The sequence below is a fragment of the Apodemus sylvaticus genome, chromosome 17 (assembly GCF_947179515.1).
Source record: "Apodemus sylvaticus chromosome 17, mApoSyl1.1, whole genome shotgun sequence".
NCBI classification, from domain to species: domain Eukaryota; kingdom Metazoa; phylum Chordata; class Mammalia; order Rodentia; family Muridae; genus Apodemus; species Apodemus sylvaticus.
The window spans coordinates 42,707,776-42,726,841 of NC_067488.1; the positions used below are offsets into that span (position 1 = coordinate 42,707,776).

General features: G+C 51.8%; 1 protein-coding gene across 3 annotated transcripts in view; it reads right to left on the reverse strand.

The window, feature by feature from the left end:
- The window catches only part of Slc45a4 (solute carrier family 45 member 4), a 70,478-nt gene that overhangs the window by 5,651 nt on the left and 45,761 nt on the right, over nt 1-19,066 (reverse strand). For all 3 annotated transcript variants that reach the window (XM_052160206.1, XM_052160208.1, XM_052160209.1), the window contains 5 exons: nt 7,911-8,099; nt 5,825-6,004; nt 4,320-5,386; nt 3,561-3,660; nt 2,545-2,756 (listed from right to left, as the gene is read on the reverse strand). In XM_052160206.1, coding sequence (XP_052016166.1) covers nt 2,545-2,756; nt 3,561-3,660; nt 4,320-5,386; nt 5,825-6,004; nt 7,911-8,099 — 1,748 coding nt within the window. The remainder of the gene's footprint in view (nt 1-2,544; nt 2,757-3,560; nt 3,661-4,319; nt 5,387-5,824; nt 6,005-7,910; nt 8,100-19,066) is intronic.

Genomic DNA, 19,066 nt, shown 5'->3' on the forward strand with positions numbered 1-19,066 from the left:
TATATGTATGCTTTCTCTGATTTTGATTATTAGAAACCAGTCTGCTTTGACCATCATTAAAAACTCTCATCAGGGTTGGAGAGATGGCTCAGTGGTTAAGAGCACTGACATGCTCTTCCAGAGGTGCTGAGTTCAATTCCCAGCAACCACATGGTAGCTCACAACCATCTGTAATGAGATCTGATGCCCTCTTCTGGTGTGTCTGAAGACAGCTACAGTGTACTCAATATACATATAAAATAAATCTTAAAAAAGCTGGCCAGTGGTGGTGGGCGGTGGTGGTGCATGCCTTTAATCCCAGCATTTGGGAGGCAGAGGCAGGCAGATTTCTGGGTTCGAGGCCAGCCTGGTCTACAGAGTGAGTTCTAGGACAGCCAAGGCTATGCAAAGAAACCCTGTCTCGAAAAGCCAATAAACAAACAAACTCTCAAATGTCAGAAATTCACCATCATACTGAATAATCATGCTGATTAATCCATGGATTTGAAATAGACATAAAGACAAAAACCATAAAAATCTGTGTATATGTATACTATGGAGACAGATGTCAGCACAGGTGTCTGTTTTCCCCCGCCACTCACCCTGTTCTCTGAATAGGGTCTCTCACTCAATGGTGGTCAAGGATTCGAGTTCCAGGGACTCTATCCTTACCCCCTGGCACTGGGGTTATAGTTATAGGAACAGTTACTATACCCCAGGTCTTATGCGGATTGGGGAGATCTGAATTCAGATCATCATGCAGGCAGGTTTCTGAGTTTGAGACCAGCTTGGTATACAGTGAGATCCAGGACAGCCAAGGCTATACAGAAAAACCCTGTCTCAAAAAACCAAACAAAAAAACAAAACCAAAAACCAAAACCAAAAAAAAAAAAAAAGTAATCCATTAGCTGGGTGTGGCTATCCATATTATAGATCTCAGCATGTAAGAAGCAGTGGCAGGGGGAGCTCTGTAGATTCCAGGCCAACCCAGAATACTAGTGAGACCCTGCCTTTGAAGGAAAAGGAAATGCTGTATATCGAAACCTCTAGATGTACATGACGGCTCAGGTCTGTAATGCTAGCTCTCACTAGACGGAGACAATAGGATTTCTGTGAGGTGGAGTCCAGGGTGAGCGCCATAGGAATTCTAGACCAACACAGGCTACGATATGATAGCTGGGGGGACCCTGAGTAACAAAGCTGAGGAGCTCTCGATGCTTGACATCAAGACCTGCTACAGACCTGCCACAGACCTGCCACAGACCTGCCACAGACCTGCCACAGACCTGCCACAGACCTGCCACAGACCTGCCTACTTTAAAGAAGAACAGAGAGAACTGGCCAGAGGCATCGTACATGCACTTATATGGCCATCTGGTGACAACGCAGCTAGGGTGGGAGGCCTTGGGTCCCTCAAACCCCTACCTTGGGGAGGAGTGTGAGACTCTAACTCCACTCCCTCCAGCTATGCTAGAAGCTATGGGGTAGATAGCAGGAAGTGACCTGGAGGCCTGGGATCAGTGCTAAGTCTTGTCAAACTACATAAGCCGCACAGAAGGAGGCAGAACAGAAAATGTCAGTCTAATTACAGGAAGGTCAGATGCATGTGCAAGTGAAGTCAGTATCAGGAAGAGAGGGACTTCTAGACTCTGGGCACCATCTTTCTTGGTCTGGGTGATTCTATATGACTCACTTCTAAAATGCTAGCAAGTGGTTTAGCCTCAACAGTTATGAACTCTGCAGAGTAGTACATCTTAAAACACCATCACCACCACCACCGTTAGGTTCCATTAGGAGTGGGTGTGGTGAGCATGTACTGAGAGAATTGATTTCACTTTAATGATTAATGGGATCAAAGGTGTGTGCAGGCGTACAGGTGCAGGCTTCTTTGTTTGTTTGTATTTTTTTTTTTTTTTGAGACAGGGTTTCTCTGTGTAGCCCTGGCTGTCCTGGAACTCACTCTGTAGACCAAGCTGGCCTCAAACTCAGAAATCTGCCTGCCTCTGCCTCCTACGTGCTGGGATTACAGGTGTGAGCCACACCACTGCCCGGCTTAGATGTTTTTTTTTTTTTTTTGGTTTTGGTTTTTCGAGACAGGGTTTCTCTGTATAGTCCTGGCTGGCCTGGAACTCACTCCGTAGAACAGGCTGGCCTCAAACTCAGATCTCCACCTGCCTCTGCCTCCCAAGTGCTGGGATTACAGGAGTGCACCAGCAGCCTTCACCTTCCTAGAGCAGGGTGAGTAACTGCTTCCTCCACACCTGGCTCCTGTCCCTTTACACAGGCCCAACAGCAGTAGCTCAGAAGCAGTGGCTAACTGAGTAGCTCTTCAAAAGCCACAGAAGTGAAGGGCACTGAGGCTGCTAGATCAGGGGCTAGTGAGCCTGGAGAGGAAACTGCAGATCCAAGGGGCAGGATGGTCAGAGGAGAGACCTGTAGCCAGAGAATGGCTAGGAGAGTGGCAGCTGCTGCCTTCATCAGAAGGGAAGACAGAGAGGATAGATAGCAGGGCAGAGGCAGTGGCCTCATCACCACCTTCACTCAGCATCCTTAGACTGGCTGTACCTCCTTGATGTCATGGTAGTGCCCTAGGAGGGCATAGGGGCAGTAGGAGATGCTCATGGAGACAACACCCATGGTGCTGATGGTAACCATGGCCACGTAGACGTTAGGAAACATGGCCATCACAGCGGTGCCCACGGAGAAGCCCAGTGTCCCCAACATGTAGATGATCCTGATGCTCAGGTCATAGTTGTCCAGGTACTTCTGTAGCAGGGCTGTAGAGAGGGCCACAAGGATAATGACTTAGGGGCTGTCCACACACACTCTTTACCTCCAGCACTGCTTCCCTCTGGTTTAACCTTCAGGCACAAATATAGTCTCCTGCCCACCTGGACATGCAGCCCCAGGCCCACCTTGATTCCTCCAGGTTCTAACATTTCTGAAGGAAGCCAGCTCTATGTGGCCTCCGTGGGATGCTGACTGCCCGCCCAGGACTCCTTGGGCGAAATCTCTAGCCCTTCCCTTGTCACTCTAGCTGCCCAGCACTCAAGGCCAGTCTAAGGATCCTGCCTCCTGATTGGGTTCTCACAGGTACCACCTCCTCCAGGAGTCATCCGTGCTGCAGTAGATGAGAGTGGTGTGGTCCCTGTCACTTGGCTGACCTGCCACACCCTCCCCATTTCAACTAAAGATCAGGCAAAGCTGACTTCCATTCCAGGTTCAGACTGAGTATGGGCAGATGAGAGTGAGGACTCCAGCCCTAACTCTTTTAAGTTTTGGGACTGAGAGGAGCATGCTGTCTTGGGACAAGAGCCTGTCACCACAGTCATCAGGGCTCCTGTCCTTGGCAGGCCGGACTGTTCCACTGCCCTTCAGACTGTTGGGCCCCAGATGGGGCTGGCATGCCAGGGACATCATGCTAATCAACAGGTGCCATCCCTGTTAGACTGTGTCCTCAGCCAGCACCCAGGATAGCCTCAGAAACACCTGATCTCAGGCCACAGCAAGCAACTTGACCAGCTTTTCCTCTCTTGAGGCAAGGTCAGGATTCCAATGCTCTGGGCACGCCCTCTTCTCACCTGAGCAGATGGCAGCAGTAGCAGCGTAGATGACCAGGCCCCAGCAGCCCATCTTCACGCCAGCATTGTAAGCGTGCCACTTGGTGGAGTTGGAGGGGGCCTGTTGTAGAGAGAGGAGGTTGGAGGCATGTGCTGTCCTCAGGGCAGAGGAGATTACCCTGAACTCCCATGTAAGCAGTCTAAGAGGTGACTGACACTCTAGTGAGGAGGAGAATGAACCCAAGTCCAGGTCAATATCTGGTAAGCCACTTCCAGTCCCTCCCAGGCCACATATGACTCTGTTGCCCACAACGAGAAGTAGAATCCTCCTGCCTGTGGCCCTGAAATAAGGCTGGTCTATACCTGCAGAATGATTCTGCATTCTCTGAGCTGCTGTACTAGGACCTGAGAACGGTGTAACAGACCTTTGTGGCCACCTACACAGCCACAGTGTGAGCCCAGAAACACTGGCAGGGTTTAGCAAGAATAAAACTAGGCTGTTACACTTTGATAGTTGAACCAATGCAATTTTCAGCATGGTTCTGGTCCTGTGAAGGTACCTGGCGTCATGAAGGTTTACCACAGACCCCACTGCAACAATAGTTTCCGCCGTGCGACTGACCTGCATTAGGATGCACACTGACCAGCTGCCTGCTGGGCATTCTCTTACCCACATAGCCACGTGGAGGCAAGGGCAGTGCATGCAGGCTCACAAGAGGCTCTGACATGGAAGCTGCCTAGTTCTCTAGGCAGCAGAATTGGTAGCCGTAGCGTACTCACCTGGGGGTTCCCTTTGAAGATAACCTGGCCCATGAAGTCAGTATAGAAGACAGCCTCTGCGATGACAGAGAACCACGTGAGCAGGTGGCAGAGGCAGAGCCACATCAGCTCCTTGGGCATCTTTAGCATGGATAGCCACAGCAGGCGCACGGTGGTCTCCGTCTCCCCCTCCTCACTCTCCGTGTCCCCGCTGGAGGCAGTGGCCCCACTCTGGTTGCGGTGCCGGGAGCGCTGCCGCTGCTGCAGGTCATACAGGTCACTCATGCTTCGGGATGGCTTGATCAGGACCACTGCATTGGCCCGGCGGTAGCGGTAGCAGTGGGACCCAATCTTGCCGTAGTAGGAGAAGGTGCTAGAAGCCTGCCTGTGAAACATGTGCCTACGCCGCCTCATGGAACTAGATGTGACTGAGGGCTTCAAGTCTACCTTAGAGCGGCTGAAGGAGTTCACTGGTGGGGAGCCTCTCCCATTTGGGACTTTAGCTTCATTCAAGTGATTATCAAGCAAGGTGTCGTCCTCCTTGGTGGACTCCCTGAGGAACGTGGACAGGCGGGGCAGCTTAGCCCTCAGGAGCTCTTGGCTGGTGCTCTGCGGGGTGCTGGGGTAGGAAGCATCTTGGAAGATGGAGGGCTCGATGTCATGCAGAAAGAGCAGTGGAGGCTCCATGTCCAGAGTGGCATCAGCCATGTGCAGCACCGAGTCACTCTTGCTGCGCACAATGTCCACATCGAGGTAGTCCAAGGACAGCTCGTGCTCTGACTGCACCTCATCTGGGAATGGGGGGCTGCCGTCCTGCATGCCCCCACCAAGGGAGCTGAGGCGGGTAGCAGGGGCTGAGGCTCCAGGCTGAACACTGGTGCTGGGCAGGGTGGCATCCTCAGGCCCGCGGTCCTGCTGTGGGCTGTACTGCTCCTCCTCGATGCTGAAGAGATGCAGAGCCACCGACACTGAGAAGATGACAGCAGCGAAGAAGAACAGCACCTGGTTCTGTGTGTGGAACCAATCACCTAGGAAGGTCTGTGTCCAGTCCAGCCCACCCAGCACGTAGCCAATGGCCCCACCAAGGCCTGTAGATAGAGAGGGGACAGTGAGCCTCAGCCTCAGCACAGGGCTGTCCCCTACACAGGGTTATGTAGCAAATCAGTGAGATGGAGAACGAAAGGACAGCTGAGACAACAAAACAGAACAACTCGGGACTGCACAGCTCTTAACACTGGCCTAACACTATACCCAGTTAGAAACCAAGACAAAAGGTGTCTCGGGCCCAAAGCAACCCTAGCGCACCCATGTGCTCCCCTCCAGCTGACAGAGCCTGGGTGTGTCCAGCTGGCAGGCACGCTGCCCAGGCAGGCCTTACTCCCTCCTAGCCTTGCTCTTCAGTCCCTTTATCCTGCTGGGTTCACATGTAAAGTGAGTCCCGGTGCGTCCTAAAGCCCTGTCATTGATCACCACCACCAATGGCCACAGATCCTTCCCGCCCACCGGGGCCTGGCGTGGGGCTTTACCAGCAGAGAAGGCATGTATGTTGAGGGCCATGTCCTGTTCTTCACTGTCTACCACATCCAGCAGGTAGGCACGGATGGGCCCTTCAGTTGCATCGGCACTGAAATCCAGGACCACCACTCCCAGCACCGTGAGGACAATGCCAATGGGCTGCCGGCTGGGAACATCGCCGAGCGCCAGACCTGGACAGAGCATGGGGAAGCAGTCACATGCCAGTGCCAACTGTCAGGTTCCTCAGGCAAATGCTTTCAGGGCAGCGGTAAAGTTCACCCCATTTCTGTGGTTTGTCCAGCCACCAATAGCTCCCCCTCTCTCTCTCTTTTTTTTTTTTTTTGATTTTTGGTTTTTTCGAGACAGGGTTTCTCGGTATAGCCCTGACTGTCCTGGAACTCACTCTGTAGACCAGGCTGGCCTCAAACTCAGAAATCCGCCTGCCTCTGCCTCCCAGAGTGCTGGGATTACAGGCATGTGCCACCACTGCCTGGCGCTCCTCTCTTAAAAAGTAATTATTTTGAGTGTTTTGCCTGCATGTATGGATGTGTGTCTTGTGTGTGCTTTGATGTCTGCAGAGGTCAGAAGAGGGCATCAGATCTTTTGGAACTGAAGTTACAGATGGCTGTGAACCACCATGTGGATGCTGGGACTTGAACTTGGGTCTTCTGCAAGAGCAGCAATGCTCCCTACTAAGCTAATTCTCCCTCCCTCATAGTTTTTCCAAAAAAAAGGGGGGGGGGAGCAGGTTCTTCCTCCTCTGCCAATCAGGCAACAGTGGCCACTGGCTGGTAAAACTCCTGGCATCAGCTGCAGTAGCTATGCAAGGACCACTGCCTCTGTCTCCTCCTCTGCCCACCAACATGAACTGCTCTGTGCTGCTTCCTGGGACTGGTTGTCTGGTTGTCTCTACCTTAGCTTCCAAACTAGACAACAGGCTGTGAGTACATTAGGAAGGACCTAAGGTCACACGCCTCGGCGGGCACCCTGAGCATGTAAGGAGGCTGCCCTCACACACTTACAATGGAGCCTGCCTGGACTAAGGGATTGATCTCCAGACCCTCATGAGCCCTTACACTGGAACCAACTTTTAGAACTAGAGGTGGGGCAAAGACGGTCTGGCCATGACGTGGTCATCTGACTCCACCTTGACAGGCTGGCCCATGGGTGGTCCAGGAGGCCTCACTGGCAAGGGAAGAGCTCAGGCTAAAGTGCTGGTGCCTCCAGACTGGCTGTATGTGGCAGGGTTGCTCTCTATACATGCCACTGCATATGGACGTAAAGGAATGCTTGCAGGTGACATAGACAGACCCAGGGCCTGCAGCAAATACCAGGAAAGTGTCACCCGCAGACTCCTAGATAGGAACCATCTCTGGTGGAGGATCCACCTGGTACAGTTATGACTCAGCAAGGAGGCCCTCAGGCCAGGAGGAGGATGACCCAAGGCTGCTACAGACTGTTCCTACCCTGGCTCTCAGAGCTGTGACACACAGGGACACACAGCCTGTCACTCACCATGTACACCCCACCCTGGAGGTGGTCTTGTGGGGTCTCTCTGCTCAGAGTCCTGCTGCCTCTGGAACTTGGGCAGACCTGTCCCTTAGAACCCACAGTGCACTCCTTACCCGCGGAGCCAAAAAACAAGGCTTTGTTTCCACCAGTTCTGAATGGTGCCCGCAAGGCAGAAAATATTTTCCCACAGAGTGGCTTTAATTAAAAACAAAACAACAGAAAAAGGCAAAACAACACACGAGGCATGAACCAAGAAAACAAACATTAGACTGGGTTCTGGACATTCTCAGTACCATGTCTAAGAAAAGAAGAACAAAAAAGAAAAGATAATTTCTGAAATCATTCTGGAAACAGGACGTGGTGTCAGATACGCATTAAAAACAAGCCATCACAACAGGAAGCGTTTCCCTGTGAACAGGTTCCTCCAGCTTTCCCATGTGGGGCCGGCTCCACTGCCAAGCTCCCTGCTACAGTCTCCTCCAGGAGGTCCTCAGCAGCCTGGGCTGGTCCTTGCACAGTGACTCAGGGAAGTTACCAGAGAAGGCCCCCAAAACACATACCACTGCAAGCTCAGCCAATACTCACCTATAGCAGAGCCGTTGAGGAAAAGTGCAACCCCAATGAGGACCCCCACACACAACACGAGGATGAAGGGCCGCCGGCGGCCCCAGCTCAGGGTGCAGCGGTCACTTGCAGAGCCAATAAGCGGTGTGAAGATGAGGCCAAGGACAGGGCTCAGGAACCAGGTGAGGCTGTAGTACTTCTCGGGGAGGCCTGCAGGGACACACAGCCTGTCACGCATCATGTGCACCCCACATAAACACATACTCTTGCTCCCTCAAGTCTCCTCAAGATAGATTTTTTTCCCTAAGAATCCTCTGGAATTGAAGATGCTAGACAAAGAGGGTACTTCAGACCGTGGAGCCAGTACAGGGCTCTGCCTGAAAGGCCACTATGTTGCTGGTACTGAGCAGGGCTGAGCTACTCAGGTATGGTCCCCTGTCCCTCTATACATACTATGGAAGTGGTACAATGTCTTCAGTTGCAGGAATAGAAGAGCCACTGAATTATGAACCTGATTGAGGAAAATCTATTTTCTTGGCAAGGGTCTACAGAGCCACCAAGGCCCCCTAAGTTACCTTGGCAGTGGGTGCCCTGCGCACCAGGGAGGTAAAAGCCCACATGTACCCACCTGGAGCCAGGAGGCCACAGTCAGCATCCAGGGCCCCTTCTTCCATTTAGCTTTCCAGTCTAGGCATGACACAGTGTGTGTGTGGTGGCCTCAGGGTGGAAACTGGACAGCCTGACCTCAGAGCCTATGCCACCTTCCTGTCATACAAACTGAAACATGGTATCAACAGAGCAGATGAATGATGGCCCTGGGCACAGGCCAACACTCCACAGAGCAACTGGAATGTACCTGCACAGGCGGCAGCTCTGATGAACCTCTGCACTACAGAGACCCTTGCACCTGAGCACATATCACACCACCCCCTTGAGTGACAAGGAGTCTGCTACTACAGGTCAGCTGAGGTTGTCCTCACGAGGGTAGCGAGTAGATCCTGGGTAAGCATGGCACACCCTGGATGTGGTTGGGAGGCTCTGAGTGCCATCATGAGATTAGCAAGACTCCCCATTTTACAAGGACCCGAAGCTTGCTTAAAATCACTTCATCAGACAAGCACTCGCACTCTAACGACACTGAGGAAACACACTCATGTTGAGCTGGCAAGAAAAATAAACGTGTGGGAGGAGAGCATGTCAAGGGAGGAAGCACCTTGCAGAACCTCGTGCCATCACGCCATTAGGTACCAGGGCACTCCGCCAGGGTCTAAGGTGTGTGTTTTGACCTCTGCAGCCATGCTTGGCTACAGGAAAGCTAGATATGTTCCCATCCCCAGTCAGCAGGACAGACAAGAGTCAGGGAACTAGAGTCTGCCCAGTGAGTTCCGACAGACAAGCCAAGTGGAGTTCTTATGGTATGGGCTCTTCAGTCTTACTAGGCGAGGCATTCAAGGGACTGTTCTGCCCTTCAATAACATCCATGTCATGTGTCCTGTCTCTTAGCACAATCCCTACTCAAAATGACCAGGAGTGAACAAGGCCTTCAGATCCAGGGAGGGGAGCACCGAGCCTCCCACTGAGCACACTACCCACTCAGAAGTAAGTAAAGAGCTCAGCTGAATCTCATGGGCATGGGGCATCTTCACAGGACCTGGTAGAACCTTAGCAGGTTTGTCCTTTCCTGCCTGGAGCAACTGTCTTGCTGTCACTGCCCCAACATCTGAGGAATGGGGGAATGACTATCCATTCAGGCCCCACCGCCTTCTGCTGCCCACAGTGCCACCCTTACCACAGGGTTCCATCCTGTGCACACCCAGTGGTCCTGAGTTTGTCTCAGTCAGGGTATAGCTCTATGAAGACACTGAGACAAACAAGTTCCCCTGCCCCTTTCCAGTCAAGAGCTAGACATGACTATAGAGTTCTGCTGACTCAATCAAGCTGTGAGACAAGGCCCTCTCTCCTCCCACACAGTCCCTCTTCAGAACGGATACTGTGTTGTCGCTGTTGTACAGTCCCAGCCACCTGTGGCCAGTCTGTCTGTCCCTAAGCAAGCAGACTTCCTTAACGCAGGTGGCCTCCTGCCGAGGCCCAGCAGTATGACCCTAATACCAAACCTGTTTGAGACATCAAGTCCCCACAGACCAGAACTCTCCCAGTGATGTGACAGTGCCAACACTAACAGAGCCTGTGGCCATCATACCTTGGCATCAGTAGGCCTAGGCATCAACCCTTAGGAACACACACCCTGATAAATCCACACTGGCAGGTTACACATACAGGTAGACAGGAGTCACAGATGACTAACAGGTTCAGGAAATGCATGCAGGAAGTAGACCCTTTGTCTAGCAAAGTGTGGTGCTCATGGAGGCCAGAAGAAGGTGTGGGAGCCTCTGGGACTGGAGGTACAAAGATTACAAAAATGCATAGACCCTTTGTCTAGCAAAGGGTCAGGGAAAACTCCAGGCAGTGAGAAAGACAGGCACATGTCTGAGCATAGAGATTGGCAAACAATGTGCTTCTTATCTCTAGAGTAGACTACAGATTAATAATCTACTACAGCACTCTACAGACCAGACCAGAATAACAGATGCTCTCACTGATGCATGGACAGACAGTGCAGGCTTTAGAGAAAGGTGCTCAACTTCCTGACACTTCAGCACGACACTGTCATCTGTAGTATGTTGGGTTACAGACATATCCATCTGTGGGCTGTAGGATGAGCACACACAGTATAGAACAATAGGCCCTGCTGTACCCAAAATGGCCTTGAAAGCAGCTAACAACCGGCTACTAAATGAGGCCATGCACTGATGGGCAGCTAAGGAGAGCCAGTGAAGAGTACTAGCTCCTCCAGGTGGGCACGGCAGGCAAGACTACCCAGGAATGGAGACAGAAGCTCCATCCTAGAAAACAGGGACCAGTTGTCACTACTTTTACAAGTGACAGCTGTGCCACCACAGTTCAACAGCTATGGAACTAGGAAGAAAACTCTGCTGCCCAAGATCACGTGGTCTCCCACATACGTCTTACAAAAGATAGCTGTAATACTTCCTGACACAAGAGACTTCTAGAGGGGCTGGAGAGATGGCTCGGTGGTACTGGCTGTTCTTCTAGAGGACCCCATAAATCTTTGTAACTCCAGTCCCAGAGGCTCCCACACCTTCTTCTGGCCTCCATGAGTACCACACATGCATGTGGTACACTGACATATATGCAGGCAAAACACCTATACACATAAAACTAAATTAACTAAAAAAAAAAAAAGCTTTCAAAGTTCAAGCTTTACTGTCTGTAAGCTTTATGCAGCTAGTCTAGTCTATGTGCTGGGGCCCAGGGCTGCTCACTCACTGGCTCTAGGTGCAGCCTACAAGCTGTCAATCTCAACTCTAGCCCTTTGTCTTCTATTGCTCTGATAAACATCATGATCAAAAGCAACCTGGGAGGAAAGAGTTTATTTGACCTTACAGTCAAATAAAGGATGGGTCACAGTCCATCCCTGTGGGAATTCACGGCAGGCACTCAAGGCAGGACTCTGGAGATGGCAGCTTACTGGATTGTTCATCCTACTTTTGTTTTTTTTTTTTTTTTTTTTTTTTTTTTTTTTTTTTTGAGACAGGGTTTCTCTGTATAGCCCTGGCTGTCCTGGAACTCACTCTGTAGACGAGGCTGGCCTCGAACTCAGAAATCCGCCTGCCTCTGCCTCCCAGAGTGCTGGGATTACAGGCGTGCGCCACCACCGTCTGGCTTCATCCTGCTTTTTTATAAAATGTAAGACAAGCTGAGTAAGGGTGACAGTCCCCATAATGGGCTGAATCATGTCAATCATGAATCAGAAACTGTCCACAGGTCAGTTTACGGAGGCATTTTCTCAACTAAGGTTCCTCTTCCCTGATGACTCTAGCTTGTGCCAGGATGAGACAAATCAACCAAGATACCCTTGGAGAGGCCAAACTGCCATGCCTGCCTCTCAGTACCATTAGGTCTGCATCCTCTGTACTCAATCAGGCAGTCACCTTGCCACTGCTGACTTAGGAATGTACGCTACAACGTGACACTCCACAGGAATGAGGCCAGCTTTTGCTGTGTTCATCAGGAATGCCACAGCTGGCCACTGAGCTGACACTGTTCTGCAGTACCTGTAACAGAACACTGACCAGGCACAGCAGCACCCCACCCCAAGTTCTTTCCTGGAAGAGGTATGGAGCTGGGTGAGACCTGCACATGGTGCTAACAGCCACAGGGTGGTGACTGGTTGTTGGGGGCCTGGTGATATAGCAGCACTGTGTGCTGGAGGAATCCAGAATCCTACTGGAACAGGAAACGGCTAGGCAGCTGTGAGCTCAGCTATAGAGCACTGAAGGGTAGCAGCATTGGCGACAGAGACCCAGGGCTGTGCAAACCAAAGAGGGGAGGCCAAGGACACAAGCACAGGGAGCACAGCACCAGCGGTGGCATTACAGCTGCTTTCTGTCAACCCGTGTACTCAGAAGTCCATCTTAGACTCCAGACCCTGGCCTCCAGGAAACCAAATGCCATTTCAGCTACCGGTATGAGGGCTGCCAAGGCCAGGCGACAGCACTCTGTTCCATCACAGATCTCCAGTGCTGCCCAGGGTGAGCATAAGGTGCTGTGACCCCCAACTCTGGGCCGCCAGCATCCACATCCCTGGGATGCCTCAGCCAGGCAATTCCCAGCAAAGCCCTAAACAAACACAACGCCAGTCCCTAGTAAATAATTTTTGTTTTTTTCCAGGCAAAGGTTGAACAACAATGGTGGGACCCGGAAGGTTCCCTGTTCACAGGAAATACTCACTGTGTCACTGTGTGTACATGGGACAGCCCCCTGCAACACTTGGGTCACATGCAGAGGTTTCTATTCACAAGGGCATTTTTGATAAACTGGTGTTTTGTGGGGGGAGGGAGGCTGGGAAACTGGCCTATAAATATTTAACAAAAGGTCCAGGATGGGAATAAGAACTCATTCTTTCTCTCAATGGACAAGTCTGTGAGGCCAGATAGGTTTGTACAAAACCCCATGATAACACGCACTGGTAAGAAGTTCTTCGTGGGAAAAGCTCAGCATCCTTGAGTGACCTCAGGAATCTGACAGCAAGCTGACTGTGACTCCACTCCAGGGCAGCCTTGCTAAGGAAGGCTGCAGCACGAGAAACATGGGCTCCCTTCCACATGCCAGGTGCCGCCCTCATGGTTACCTGCTGCCATGCCAGAACCTAAGCAAGGGCCGCTCAGCCCCTGGGGCCTCCGTAGGCAGGGAGGGGCTGTACTCAAGGAACATTCTCAAGCTACCAGTGCCCTGGGAAGACAAGGAGAGAGTGGAACGAGTGCTCAAGCGGTTTCTCATAGCTGTTTCAAAGGGCTGCTGCCACTGACCTGTTACATGTCACTTCTATGCTTCTGTCACTCACAGCGTGATCCACAGTGTGACCCCAGCTCAGTCACACAGCTGTACGGAAGGGTTCAGGGAAGACTGCAAACACTTGCTATCCTAGTACTTAGAGGGGAGGAGAGAATCTAGAGCTCATACCATCCTTGGCTACACAGCTAGTTCAAGGCTAGCCTGGGACACATGGGCTCTTGCCTTTAAGCACAGACCCAGGGGCCCACTGGCTGTGGGGGCACAGATCCCCGTGAATGCCCACTGAACGGCAGACATAGCTGTCTGCATGTAATGCACAGGCCTGACTCCACCACACTGATTCAGACCAGGATGCAGGCTAAGAAAGCTCAAAGGCTAAAGCCACTTCCTAATGGACACACACCCATCACCAAGCCTGAGGCCAAGTACTGAACTATCTTCCACGTGGAGTGAGCTGCATGGAAGAAACAAACTGCCTCAGGGCCAGGCGGTGTCTGAACCCATGAGAAAGGGGTCCTGCATCGCCATCTTCATGGCCGCATGGAGACTGGAAACCCTAGTACACCTGGCTCCTAAGCACTAGGCCCTGATGGGAAGGGCACAGGGGCTGAGTACCCTCCTCCCACTTTGGCCTCAGAGCAGAGTACTGGAGGAAGAAGGCTGCGTCCGGGGACGTCAGTAAGGCTCATGTGGGTGCCAATGTCTGACACTCCTACGGAATCAAGTCTCACACGTCCAGGTAATTCAGTACTATCTTCTCCACGTCCTGAAAAAAGCTGACAGGACAATGATGCTGTAAAAGGACATCATGCACATGGGGACATTTCCCCAGAGAAGACTCAACATGCCAGACAATAGCACCAGGGTGGGGAATGAGCATGTTTCATGCTAGGGGCCCAGGCTTGGGTGCTGGAGAGGTCGCCTGAGCTCTGGTAGTAGCACTGACACCCAGCTGACTCCCACTGCTTTAGCCTCCACTTCATTTATAAGATGGGGTGAGGTATGTACTTCTAAGGACCCCCATCCCTACCATTCACACACCACCAACATGAGCCACTCCACCCCAGCAGGTGTACACTGTCATGCTTGGCACCACTGAAGCAGAGACAAAGCAGCCAAGGACAGGAGTCAACCTAAGAGCAGGAAGGAATGTCTTACCAGATGCCAGTGGGGAACAGTACTAAGGATGATGGGGAAGCACTGAGCTGGTCTGAGCCCAAAGAAAAGATAGATGGTAGAAGTGAGTATCTCAAGACAAGCTTCCAGAGTCTTTATAGATTTACCAGTAACTAGGACCAGGGAAAGAAGTGCAGGTAGCAGGCAGAGGATCCCAGCAGGGAAGCACAGGTGCTAGATTGAGTGGCAATGGGGGAGGGGGGAGAACAGGCTCTCTGGTGCCTTTAGGAACACAATCTGGTTTTGCTTGTGTGTGAGTGTTACCAGGTCACTCCATGCTGCACATTTATTAGTGTAGCACGGTACACAGGAGTATGCAGGTGGCATCCCTGCCTCTGAATTGTGAGGACCGACAGGAAGGTGGAAGAGGAGCCAGGGCAACGCCTTTACCTAGGTCTGAGCAAAGCAGCCTAGCTTTTGCCTCCATCCCAGATACCTTTTTCTGCAATTCAAAAGGACAGCCTTTCCTTCTCCGTGTCTAGGGCTGAAGAGTACCCAGAGAGGAAAAACTTGACAGGCAGGCCTAGTAGGACAAGACAAAGACCGTGAGTAGCCCTGCCTGGAGGGAAGAAATGGTGGAGGGAAGGAGCTATGGAAACCTGGACCAGCCAAGTGGCCAAGGCGCAAGTGCCAGGAGAAGCGCAAAGGTCCAGAGCTGTGGGGCACCAGAAGGGTAGGCAAGCTTAGGGGGCGATTTATGGGGCGCAGAAACATGTGTGCCCAAGGTCCATCAAGTGCCAGGAGAGCACACGGCTATAGAACAAATGGTCACTAGGAAGATCCTGCCTGGCCTGGTAGCTCTGCTGAAGGTGACCTGGACTGGAAGGACACCTCAGACTTTTGATTCTTCATTGGCTACAGACTGACAGTATTTTCGTTCCAAAGTTTCAATTCCTCACACAGGAAAATGGGCCTTCTATCCTCTGCCTCCTCCCATCCCCTTCTGGGTATTACTATATTTCTCCCTCTAAACTGGCTCAGACTTTTAACAGCATCTTGTATCCCCCAGGTAGGAGTTCCAGAGGAGGTGGCTGTGTACTGTGAACTCTTTACGCAGATCTGCAGCATGCCTGCCTCAGCATAGACAGACTAAGACCGGACTCACATTTCCTGTCCTGTATGATTACCCCTGAACAGGTGGCCCTGTTGTTTGCCCTTCTTGAGCATAAGATGCATCTGGCATGCCTGGGGCTGCTCTCAAAATGAGTTATGGAAAGTGGAACACTCTTCAACCCTGGGCTTGTCACTGCCTCACTTCCTGTGCAGCTAAACACCTCTGCCCAGGGATACAGGGGTCTGCCATGATGAAGCCATCCTGGGCCTATCTAGTCAAGTGCTGAGCTGCTTTGGCCTGCGCTGCACTGCTGGGAACAGGTGATGACAAACACTTCACTCGCAGGATTTGCATCCATGATGTACATGACCATGTTCACTATTCCTGACCCCCATAACTGAAGTACACTTACAACCCAAACCCCTGCACAGCTAGGACAGCTGACTAGCCTCAGCTGTCACAGGACCCAAGTGAGGAAGTCAGGTTGCACCCATGCCCTGCACAAAGGGACAGCAAAGGACAATGAACCCAAAATGATCCCCAAGGAGCTGCCAGGCCACATGAGGAAGGCGAACTAACATGAGGAAGGCTGCTAGCAGGGAGGCCAGCCAAGCTGGGCACAGAATAGAGAAGTGCTACTGGGCTTCAGGCTCTACAAGAGGAAGAGGCAGTGCAACTCACAACTGCTGCTGGGTCAGAAAACAGTGTCGCCTAAAGCCAGCATTCACCTTAGTCACTCCTTCACAGCAAAGCCCAAACTGCAGGCATGCAGGCAGCAAGAAAGTAAAGGACAACTAATGACTGTTCTCGAGCCACTTGCATTTGCCCAGTCAGCATGCCCGCTAGGCTGCCTTGGCTGTCAGACCCAAGCCCAGGCCCGAGTTCCTCCTCTGCACTCAGCTTTGCTCTGCCACGTGTTGGAGAAAGCCCTGCTGTCCATCCCTGACTCCCTCGGTTTCTCTGGGCTTTCCCTTCTGTGATCTGTCTGCAATGACACTTGCAGACATGGAGGGTGTCGGCAGTTCTTTACTCTGATGCTTGCGCCCACAGGTCACGCTGTATCACCCATATCATCCATGTCCTCATTTCACTGGGGATGTGCTCAGTGGCAGAATGCTTGCCTAGCATGTGCAGAGCTGGGTTCTCCTCTACAGCACAGCAGAAAGAAAAATAAAAAATAAAAAGAGGAAGCCGACAATCCATTTTACACCACAGACAATCCTATTTATAACTGTTTGCACAAGTTACATGTGTACCTACTCTTTGTAGCTTCAGTTTTAACAGTTACCTTTTCTTCCATGTTAGGCAAGAATCCAGGGTTTGCACAAGTCAGACAAGTGGTCCAGTGGGCACCTTCCGTACTGATTGCTTTTAAGACTAAAGACAGCTGGCTGGAGAGATGGCTCAGCAGTTAAGACGCCACACTGGACTTTACTTTGTTTAAAAAGCCCACTTCCCCCATGACAGCGGTATGCCACGCCCCACATCCACACTCCCTAGCTGGACTGCACGAATGCCTGCCACACAGAGCAAGCACCTGTGGGCCTTGATGGGGTCTCTGGGTCGCTGATACCCCTGGTCTGTCTTTTCAACATACTTTTGTGGCATTTTGTCAACATTTACCTCATTCCTGGCTTTCATCATGAAGTTTGGAATGACCATTTCCTGTAGGAACTGATTTTTTTTGCCTTCACTAACCTAGTGTGTATGCTCTGTGCCCCACCACTCTGTCCTGAAATACAAGTGACTCTGTAAGGTTAGCAAGTGCTTCTCAAACCACCCTGCATCATCCCAGCCTCATACCCAGCACAGTTCAGTGTCTGGAGCACCCCTGCAAGGCACCCAGGCTCTGCAGGGCAGCATCCTCAGGCACTGCCCTGGTTCACTGACTGGTCTGGTCACACTGGGGAGCCTTCACCTTCACTCCTCCTCAGGCAGCACTCAGTGTTGCTCAGAGATGTCCCCTATGAGTCCTTCCTCCTGTACTCCACCAACCTAGGGAGTCTCCACCAACACATCTGTATTGTTTCCAATTCTGTCTTTGAGAGACAAGGAAGATTCCATCCAGGCAGAGGGCATCCAGGGCAAAGCCTACAACCTTTGCCTCAACTCAACTGCAGCCATGTTCACTTACAAGCTTTCTTCTCTGCAAAGTAGCTGTTCAGGTGACATGCCTGGGTGTCCAGGCAAGCCCTGGGCTTTGGGCTGCCATGTCACTTCCACGCCAGGCACGCTGCCCAGCACAAACAGGCAGGCGCTTAGTAAGAGTCTGACAAAAGAATAACAGTCTACAGAATTCCTTGGGAAAACGACTGCAGTGACTATTTCATTGTTTGTTAAACACAATGATCTGAAATGCAAGGAAATCCAGACTTCCCTCCCAAACACAGTGCCGAGCACAAGCTGCTTCCCACTCACTGTGGCCACAGTTTGGGAGTTTCTCGCCCTGCCCTCCACATGCATACCGTGCATATACACACAGACAAGCACACAGTGCTGCTCTTCAGGGGACCACAGCTCTGTCTGTGGGGGAGGCCAGGTGTAGGTGGCACAGGGACTCTTCAGTCTTTCTTGGGTCTCTGGTGGGTGGGAAGTTGCTAGTGAAATATACTGGCATGTTCTATTTCATCCAACCAACAATGTGCAGCACATTTCCAAACTGTCCCCTCTCCCCTCCCCCATCTGCCTCCCTATGCAGTCTGTGTACTTTGTGTTCAGCTTATATCACCGAGCAGAATGCCCTCAAGGTTCGCCCCTCAGTGGCCATTTACCTCTCAGTGCCACCTTCAGGCCACACTGCCACAGAGCATAGAGCACTCTGTGGGGAGGCAGCCATGGAGTAACAGGTAAGAAGTCTGAATGTAGGAGACATTTTGCTCTTGTTTTCCTGGGGTAGGACTTGAGTGCTGCAAACATGCAAGGGATCATGGGTCACTGGCTGAGGTGTGCTAGTCAGGGGCCTGGGGAAGTTCCCACGAGGCACCTGTGGCCACGCTCCCTCACTCTTGGAGCACCCATTCTAGCTGGCCGTGTCAGCACACACTGGCGAGACAGCCACACTATGTAGCTATTGTAAAGTTCTTTCCTATGTCAAGAGCCAGAGCTCCAGGACTGCATTTTCTCTGACATGAACATCTGTTAGCTGGGGGGGGGGGGGGGGGGGTAGTGGGGAGCGCAGCACACATGGCGGAGCTCAGTGGACAGAGTGCTTACCCAACACAGACTAGGTCCAGGCTTCTGCCCCTGGTACTGCTACCTTCAAGAACAGGTTAAGACTGGGAACTCATTTTGTTTGCCAGGTTGGTTAAGATTCACAACACAAATGATCCTTCTACCCGGGAGTGCTTTCTCTGGGAGTGGAGGGTGAGGGTTCTGATACCTGACTCAAGCATTCAAGCACACTATACACACTTACTGACACTGTACTACATCCACAGCCCTGGGTAGTCAAGGCAGGTAACAAACCAAAGGCATGCTACCTGCGCAAGCCCTGGGATACCAAAAGTCACAGAAAGAAATCCTTGGGAGAAGTCTGAGCAACCAAGTGGCAGGAAGATACATCCCACTGACA